General features: G+C 32.5%; 1 protein-coding gene across 1 annotated transcript; it reads right to left on the bottom strand.

Moving 5' to 3' along the window:
- Positions 1-5,980: 5,980 nt before the first annotated feature.
- Positions 5,981-9,475, bottom strand: LOC127836097 (putative nuclease HARBI1). Its single transcript, XM_052362553.1, has 4 exons — positions 8,709-9,475; positions 7,717-7,943; positions 6,847-6,954; positions 5,981-6,159 (listed from the first exon to the last, which is right to left on the bottom strand). The coding sequence occupies exons 1-4, from the start codon at positions 8,748-8,750 to the stop codon at positions 5,994-5,996; spliced, it is 543 nt and encodes a 180-aa protein (XP_052218513.1). The 5' UTR covers positions 8,751-9,475; the 3' UTR covers positions 5,981-5,993.
- Between the last annotated feature and the right edge of the window lie 541 nt (positions 9,476-10,016).

Below are 10,016 nucleotides of genomic sequence, written 5' to 3' on the forward strand. Positions count from 1 at the left end.
TAGCACTCCCCCAATTAATTGAAATGTGCATCATAAACACTAATCCCTTATCAGTGCACCATCTATGCTTAACAAAGGGGTGTATCAGACCTTTTGATTGGTTCTGGCACCATCTTTTTGAAAACAAGCAACTTTTGATTGGTTAGGAGCACAGGAAGTTAATTTTTTCAAACAAGCAGGTTTAAGCAATTGTTTCTGAGCTACATTTTGGACATAATTAAGCATATTTAGACTAAAAATTGAAGTGTAAAATGTCTTGAAATACTGTCAGCATGAAGTATTGTGTGATGAAAACAATGTGTATTACTACAATGTGGAAATCAACAATAAGTTTGTTGTAAAGGAAGATGGGTATTAAGGATACTGAAGAACAGTTGTTAAAGGTTTGTATTTTCATTTCTGCACCCCTTTTTTATTAAGTTTATTGAATTAATTGTGATCATTATCATATTTATGTATTGTCCCTGGTAAATAGATAAGTAAATGCATTGTAATTTTAAGGTTAAATAACACAATTTGAAACCAAAATTGATTAACATACAAATTAAAAAGTGTAAATGTTGTGTACAGTGAATTATTATGGCTGTGTTTTATGGTTATTGTCATCTTTAATTTTATTTATAGCTTAATATTATGGTCATAACTAAATGGATTTCTTTCCCTCAAAATTAATGAGAACTTTTATATTTTAATTTTGAAGGTTAAACTCTTGCCCCAAGGTGAAATTTACATTGATTGGAAGATCCTGAGGAAAGAACGTGCATCATTGCCTACCAAAAAAGGTATTTTACACCAGGTTTTTTTTCCCTTCAAGAGTTAGCCAACTGGATTTGAACAGGAGTGGGCAAACCACACTCTGTGCTTGACCAAGAAAAGCTGGATTTGTTGAGAGGTAAAACTATACAGGTTATTGCATTTAATAGACATCACACTTCCAACCATGCAGTATACACAGCCAAATGAGACCACGCATCTTGGTTCATTTTCAAAATGTTTTTTATACCAAACACAATTTCTTATAATTATTTATGATAAGAGTTAAGCCACATGTGATCACGGTATTAACATTGCAAAAATAAACAATCAAAAACAACAAACTTGTTTTGATTTGAATTTATAATTTTTATAGCAACAAGATTACTATAACAGCCATATTAAAAACTATTATAAAATATCTTTCAGGACCTGATCTCAAATGAGATCATGCACGAGATGCGCCTCGCAAAGACCATTACAGTAGTTTTCACAGCTGATCAGCTGGTGAACTGCTCTATGCGGGGGAGATTCGAGAGAGTCTCCCGATTGCTGAACGCTGAGCATTGGAGCATTTAACACATAGGCAGACACAATAACCTCGGAATAAAGTTAAACATTAAGCTTTCATTTTAAACGATAAAAACAATTCAAGCAACAGTAATTTTCCTCCTTGTTTCAAAAACGTCTTTTGGTATTCTTCTAGTGTAGATGATGTTAAAATGGGATACATGAACTGATTATATTTATGTAAAAGTTTATCCCATCAAAATCAAGTCATTCAGATCAGACTTGATTTTGATGGAATAAACTTTGACATGTATTTTGAATACTGTAATGTACAGTAAAATCTTGCATTGATTGTTCATGTACATTTCAGATGTCATCTCCAAAACGTTTTCCCTGCCCATCTCAACAGTGGAAGTAAAAATGAGATGGGCCTTGAGGGGGCTTCGTGCGATGTATCGCGCTGAGCATTTATGAGATGTATCGTGTAGTGCTTAGCAACATTGTCGCGTTTGTATATAGGTGTAAATATGTGTAAAGGGCTATTCCAGGAAAAAATATGATGAAGGATTCCCCAATGGCTTCATTTTATAAATCCTGTACCTGCCAGACCAACACAGTTGAACACAATTTTAATAAATTTTATCTTTTTTATCACTCCTCACTAACTGAAACTGTACCAGTATACATCAGGGTTCATACCCTTCCTCCCGTTTTTACCTGTGGTAGCCCTAAGATGAAAATGTTATTTATTTTAATTTATTATGTTAAATTTGCCGTCATATTGTGATAATGTATCTTGGGTAGATATTTTCCTGGTTTTGTTAAAAATGCACTGTGAACATGTTCACATAATTTGTTTTTTAATATAAACATAGTTTTTCTGCAAATTGTGTGTGTTTTTTTTTAAATCGCATGGGTCTTTTAATGATCTGTTGTGATTTTATCTCAATTTCCATTTTTTACCAGAAAGGCGTTAACTTTTATTTTTTTACAATGGTAACATGTCAGACGAGCAAAATTGTATGATCCTTTAAGCAAACATAAGACTCACAAAAACCAACTTAAACACGCTTTTGTGCAAAAGTGTGTTAAAGTTGGTTTTTGTGAGTCTTATTGCACGCAAAAGACCCACATTAATGTGGGTTTTGGTATGTTGTTTTTTTGTGAGTTTTGGTATGTTGGTTATTTGTGAGTTTTGGTATGTTGGTTTTTTGTGAGTTTTGGTATGTTGGTTTTTTGTAAGTTTTGGTATGTTGGTTTATTGTGAGTTTCGGTAAGTTGGTTTTTTGTGGGTTTTTTGCGAGTTTTGGTATGTTGGTTATTTGTGGGTTTTGGTATGTTGGTTTTTTGTGGGACGATACCAAGACGTTTACACGTTTAAGCGTGTCTGCTTAACTGCAAAGACTTCCACTAAAAGAAGTATATTTTAAAGTGTTAGCGATTCGCATCTGCTGATCTGTTTGCTTTTGCAAAACATCAGTTAGCATGTCTGCAAATCGGTATTATATCCTGTATCTAAAACGTTATATATTGTTATCATATAAATAACAAGTGTAAAGTGTCAACTTTAAGCAAAATTGAAAATGCCATTAGTGTCCACTAACATCAAGTAGGAATAAGGATACGTAGGTCGGCTATTAACTTGTTCTTGAACTTTTATTTTTTATGATTTCCCACTTAAATAAGAATATGTAAGAAATGCAAAAATATCATCAAACTCTATTTGACAGTATTTATTAGTTATTTGTTGTTAATTTAAAGTAAATTTAGTGAATATTATCGAATATACCAATTATAAACTTACAATTTATAGTTGATTTGGTGAATATAATTAAATTTAGCAAACATGATCGAAAACTTAACCTTGGATACCCAAAAAGTTAAGGGTCGGCGCAATCAAATTGGTTCTGCCGGGTTATGGGAAACAAAGAACTGTTTTAGCCTTATTGAAATGTTACTTCAAATATACCAGCGTATTTGTTTTGCAAAAAAATTTTGTTTTGATGCAGTTGTTTGATAATACGATAACAAACAACAAAACAACTAAATAAGTGTCTACCTGATCGGTTGATCTTTGTCCGCGTAGGAAATCATTACCCATTTGCTTTTAAAGGATATACGAATATAAAGCGGGCAAGGTCAGAACCTACGCACTTAATAGGTCATAAGGGATGTAGACATTTGACCGAATTACCGATATTTTAAGTAAATCCTGTACAATTTGTAAACAAATATTGACGTACATCTTTTTAAACCACACACTTGAAGCAATTATTAAATTCAAAATGGCTATACATTATATTCATTAACTTCCTCATCCTCATCATAACCATCATCCTCATCCTCCTCCTCCTCCTCATCATCATCATCATAATCATCATCTAATAGGTCAACACTGGCCTCACTTATGCTGTAACAGTCACAAAAATGTATAATTAAAAATAAGTTACTTCCCTAACTTTATAGACTCAATATATGAATCAATATGGAAGAGGAGAAAATGCTGAAGATACTGATGATTATTTTTGAATTAAGTGTCAGAACATATTATGTTACATGTATGAATAGATGTAATCATTTAGAAAAAAGATAAAAACCCAAATAATGTAATAACTAACATAGGGTAAGAACTCACATGACAAAAAATTAATACTATTTTACTGCACCATTGAACACAATTCTATTATTATTTAAATAAATCAATTACAGAATTATTTTTTTTAACGTGGCATATTTTTAAGCAGCATTTAATTAATAGTTTTAGTATAAAATTTAAATCCTGCAAATTAAATGCAGAACAAGCCATTGATATCCCCCTTTTAAACTGATATTGTCTGATTGCTTGTTTTTTCTGTGTTTTTAATTTTTCAGTCATCAACAGTTTGACCTATGTGACAGTGAAGAAAGGTGAATATTTATTCTTCTGTTCATTTAATATTAATGTTTCAGATGTAATCACTATAAGGCATGACAAACCATACTCATTCGGGGTTGTGGGAACAAACAGCTTTTCTATTTAAGTCATGTTTACTTAAAACACACAATTCACATCCAATACATGCAAATCACATAAAAACATGTTAATCACATCCAATTAAATAGCTAAGCATAACCCATACAGTAGTTGTTCCTTTAATTGCTATTAAATAGTTTATTTACTTCCCATGTTAATTAAGTATGAATTAGTTACCAACAATGTAAGAAAAAAGAAACTTATGCTGCAAAATTTTCACGTCAGTGCATATTTTTCATATCAATACAAATTCCCATGACATCTACCATTCAATGTATATTTTATTTGATTTTTGCTTCAGAACATCAGTCTCGGATGGTCCAATCTTCAATGTAATAGATCTTGTTCCAGTAACACCTTCCCAAAGGTATGATACAATTGTATCATACAAGGTGTAAAACATATTGTACAAAGCTGATCTTGTCAGTGTTTTAAAGAAGGTAAATGACATATAAACAGTTAATCAATGCATTAAAACTATCATTACAGTTTGCATCAGTGATAAATGTACATAATGGTATTGAAGCCCACTGTTTTTATTAATTTTAAGTAATCTCATTATAAAATGAAACGTTTACACAGTTTATACAGTTATTTTTACAATTTTCAACATATTGTGTAACTATCGCATTTTGTGGCAAAATTTATGGACAGAACTTTTATTTCAAAGTCCAATCATGTTCAATAACAACCAGTACATTGCCAAGGTATTATTATAACATTAATAATCAATTTATGTTTTCAAGCTATAAGCAATGATCACTAGTTAATAAATTATTTATTAAATTATTATAATTATGTAACTTCTGTCACTTTCATTTGAATGCTGCTGCATTCTGATTGTATAATCCGTGCACATGACCGTTTTTTCATTATTAATGTCTATTAAAGTCATTACACAATACACTTTACATTACACATTCCTGTCAGTAAATGCATGACAAAATATTGTAACTCAATAAGAAAATTCCATGACTTTGTGTAAACAAACAACGTTAATTGGAAAAAAACTTTCAATCGAAATGTCCTGAGATTTAAAGCAAGCATGAATAAGGTATGCATGAACTTTTTTCAGCCCAAATCAAGCGCACTGTTGCTGTTGTAGTGACTCTGAAATGAGAGCCTTAAAGAAGAGAAAACTAGAGTTGCAGATACAATTTTATGAGAGACAACTTAAATTGTAAAATGACCTATTAGTTAGTGTTTCTTCGTTAGCTTTTCAATAATCTTTTTTGCAACAGTTTTTATATCATATCAGCTATGTCCCCCGGTCCCCAAACCAATAATATCAGCGATGGCCTCCGGCCCCCTAACCTATAGTATCAGCTATGTTTTCTGGCTCCAAAACCTATAACATCAGCTATGTTTCCTGGCCCTGAAACCTATAATATCAGCTATGTCTCATTCAGCACTCAATTTATAGACTTGTTCTGTCTCTTTCAGATGAAAATGAACACACATTTTTAAGACTTGTTTTGTCTTTATCAGATGTAAATGAACACACATTTTTAAGACTTGTTTTGTCTTTATCAGATGTAAATGAACACACATTTTTAAGACTTGTTTTGTCTCTACAGATGTAAATGAACACACATTTTTAAGACTTGTTTTGTCTTTATCAGATGAAAATGAACACACATTTTTAAGACTTGTTTTGTCTTTATCAGATGTAAATGAACACATTTTTAAGACTTGTTTTGTCTATATCCCCCGTAATTTACAATCTAAAATACTGTTCACATATAATATCACGGAATCGAAGTCCATCTTCTGGACCAACATGAATCCCGTCATTGTGCACAGGATCTTCCGGCAGATCATCAACATCTGATACACCATGCAGCTTGCAGATGTTGTGCAAAACTGCACATGCAATGATCACCCTGTTAATACACATTGTTTGTTGTTTTGCAATATATACCACTTTTACAGTAAAAAGATATTTTTATTGATATTGTTTACACATATAAATCCGGTACCCCATAAAGCTTGTAGATAGTGTGCAAAACTGCACATGCAATGATCACCCTGTCAAATACAATGTTGATTTTCTTGTAATATATAACGCTTTCACAGTAAAAATGTATTTATATGTCCCCCCACCACTATAGTGGGGGACATATTGTATTTGCCCTGTCTGTTGGTTGGTCTGTCTGTTTGTGCCAACTTTAACATTTTGCCATAACATTTGCTATATTGAAGATAGCAACTTCATATTTGGCATGCATGTGTATCTCATGGAGCTGCACATTTTGAGTGGTGAAAGGTCAAGGTCATCCTTCAAGGTCAAAGATCAAAAATACTAAGTCAAAGCGGCGCATGAGGGGACATAGTGTTTCTGACAAACACATTTAAAATCCTATTTTAAGGCATTCTTTGCAACAAACAATCCTTTTAATTTGTATGAATTAAAATGTACATTAATTTTAATGTATATCTTTTTTGAAAACAATGCATAATTCAATATTTGATTAAATGATGAGAGTTTACATTTATTACATCCAAGTTACCGACACTTTAATAAAAGTAAAATAAAATGGTGTCTTTTGTCTGAAAAAAAATAAAATTACTTGCACGTTTTTTCTGGAGCAAGTCTAACTTCTCCATGCAGAATTCCCCATCTGCGTTTAAGCTGTCCTGTGCCCCGTTCAACCTTGCTCCTTGTCAACTTGTGTGCCCTGTGTTAAAAAAGTTAAAATAACATTTTTTATGTAATCGCTTTATGATTCCATTATAAATACCAGATTAAAAAAAAATTGGTATGTTAATAACATTATTTAAACATAACACTATTTCCATTATTCATTTCATTATTTAAACAGTACACTATTTCCATTATTCATTTAAAATTTATTTAATGCCTATGTATCATCGATTTTAAACTTAACTGTGAGGTTTGGGGGATTTATGAAAGCGGAAAACATTGAGCACGTCCATCGTAAATTTTGTAAAAGAATATTGAATGTGAAAAGACTCATTATCGCTATATGCCGAAGTTGGTTGATTTCCCTTGTATTTAGACAGATATGTCAGGATCGTGAAATACTTTTTGATATTATATACTGTAAAACATGGTATTGTATTTTAAAACATCGACGATGAATATCACTTTGTTTATGGCTTATATGTGTAGTATTTATCATATATCTTTCACAAAGACAATAAAATAACTGATTAGAATAATGTTATATTTGCAACATTTCAACTTCGTTTTACATTATGTAGTCACTATGAATTAACCTCATCCATGTGACATTCTCACTCAAACATGTATGTCATACCTATTTCAAATTGATCTCTCCTCGAAAAGATGTATGTTTTTTATACATGTATAATTATAATGCATGCTTTTATTTTATATGTATACTTATGGCGATGAGCTGCATGCTTAAGTCAAAATAAAATATTATGTTCTGTTCCATTAATCTTTTTACACTGACCTGTTATACGCTTCCTGAGCGTGATTAGCTGGTCTTACATAAGGCGTCAACAGCCAGCGTTTGCTGGGATACCCACTATCACCCAGAAGAAAGTGGTCATTCTGTGAAAGCAGGTTTCTTTCGAAAACTTGCCACAGCCCACTTCCTCTAAGGATTCTGCTATGGTGGGTACTTCCTGGCCATCTGGCGACAACGTCCATCATCATATCATTATGATCAAACGCAATCTGAAACAAGCAAATACATAGAATTTATATGAGGTGAATGAGACAGAGCTTTGGAGGGACAAAATCAATTAAGGGGACAAAACTCATGAAAATCCAAACTTCAATTACTGTGAAACAGCTCTTAAAAAATGTTGACGGACACTGCCAAATAACATCCATCCGTTTCAGATGGGTGTTAATAAGGTAGTACCGGTAAATGACTTAAGTATTGCACTCGACACAAGCAGCTATAATGTAGACAAGAGCACCGCATAACGGGTGCCTCGCTTGGCTGCAAAAGCTTGTCAGAATTTTTTTGTTTTTTTAAGAGGTCACAGAGACCTTGACCTTTGACCTAGTGACCCAAAATGAGTGTGGTGTGTAGAACTTATCCAGGTGCATCTACACATGAAGTTTCAAAGTTGTAGGTGGATTTTTGAGCCAATGTTAAGGTTTTAGCATGACACCTAGGGTGGACGGCGGACGGCGAGCTGGCTATGACAATAGCGCTCGGGTTTTCTCGGAAAACAGCCTGGCTAATAAAATCTACAATACTACAATGAAATGACACTGTGTGCATAAAGAAAGTCAAACAATAAAAGGGTTAAAATCAACAATAATACAATTAAATGGCAGTGTGTGCAAAAAGAAAGTCAAATAATAAAAGAGTTTTATCACAATACACATTGTCTTTTCATATGGGGAATACACAATCTGTTAAAAACACAATGGTTTACAACATACGATTCACTTTGTGACATATTTCACAATTTTAAGAAACATTACCTGTGTGTTGATGGAATGGTAACCCATTCTGTTCACGTACATGGGTTCATCAATAGATGGTGCCTGGATCTGTACACGAGTCCCATCTATGACACCGGATCACGTTTGGGAATCTTATTTAAACAACATGCAGAAAATACTGTATGAATTGCTATATGGTAGAAAAGTACCTTACCATCAAATATATCCTGCCATTTATGGATTGATTTTCATTATCTTGCAAGGCAAAGTACATACAAATACTGGAACAGAGTTCGTCCCTATATAGTATAGATTAAGCCCAGCAAGATTTGTAACCTTTATTTCGTACAGTATCATCTTGGTGACCGGATATTCCAAAACACAAATGTTGTTTTTTCATCTCCAAATTCAATACACGTTAAAAATGGCAATCAAATTGATAATGGAAAACATAATCAGTTTTAATTACTGGTGAAAAAATAACCGATTTGGTTACAAAATGATTGATTAATGCTTACGAAATAACTGAAAATGTGTAGCTACGATTACGAAATGGCTTGCTACGAAATGACCGTAAACCCAATTCAACATTTCCTGATTTTACTCGTTACTGACTCAAACAAACAAGTATGATTCTTTCATAAACACAAAATAAAAAAACGCTTCACATCAACTGCTTTTAAATCAGTGTATACATTTGTATAACAAAATAACAGCTTGAAACCAACGTGCGAAAACTTCCTCGATATAAATGTTATCAATTCCTTAATTTTTTTACATACGGAAGTAAACATTGCAACTTCCTGTCTCGCTAGCAAATATAAACGGGTAGAAACAATTACTATTTAAATAAACTGCACTATCGATATATTTATCGAAAGAAATAAGATACTCCCACTGATTGTGATGATTTTCTAACTTCTCTGCTTGAAAACAGGATTCCGCGTTAAAATGGACGCTACATTACCGTTAGTTTTTTCCTTAATATTTAAGGGTCCTCCGGAGGTTCCTTAAAAGTTAAGGCGAAAATGCCGACTTGAGGCAAAACATAAGGGCATTTTGTTTTGTGGATAATAATTTATGAAGATCTTAAAAAATAAGGGAAAATAGCGAAAATTAAGGGGAAAATATTTAAACTAAGGCAAAAATCTCCCTCAAGATCTTTGTGGATACGGCCCCAGTTCAAATATCAAAATGATGTAGGTCTTGGAGTGATAGCAAGAGAAACAATTTAAATAAAGTTAAAGTGTACAAATAGAAGCGTATCAGGTGGTGCATTCAATATCAAAGAATACATGTTCAATCTAATAAAGAGAACATTTCATGACGATTTATTTGTATTTCATT

Source organism: Dreissena polymorpha, chromosome 6 (assembly GCF_020536995.1).
Source record: "Dreissena polymorpha isolate Duluth1 chromosome 6, UMN_Dpol_1.0, whole genome shotgun sequence".
Taxonomy (NCBI): Eukaryota; Metazoa; Mollusca; class Bivalvia; order Myida; family Dreissenidae; genus Dreissena; species Dreissena polymorpha.

Coding starts and splice junctions, on each gene's coding strand:
- LOC127836097 (XM_052362553.1), bottom strand. CDS start 8,750: ATGTACGTGAACAGAATGGGTTACCATTCCATCAACACACAG. Junction 7,944..8,708: donor ACCATTCCATCAACACACAG/GTAATGTTTCTT, acceptor TGCTTGTTTCAG/ATTGCGTTTGATCATAATGA. Junction 6,955..7,716: donor GCTCAGGAAGCGTATAACAG/GTCAGTGTAAAA, acceptor TTTTTAACACAG/GGCACACAAGTTGACAAGGA.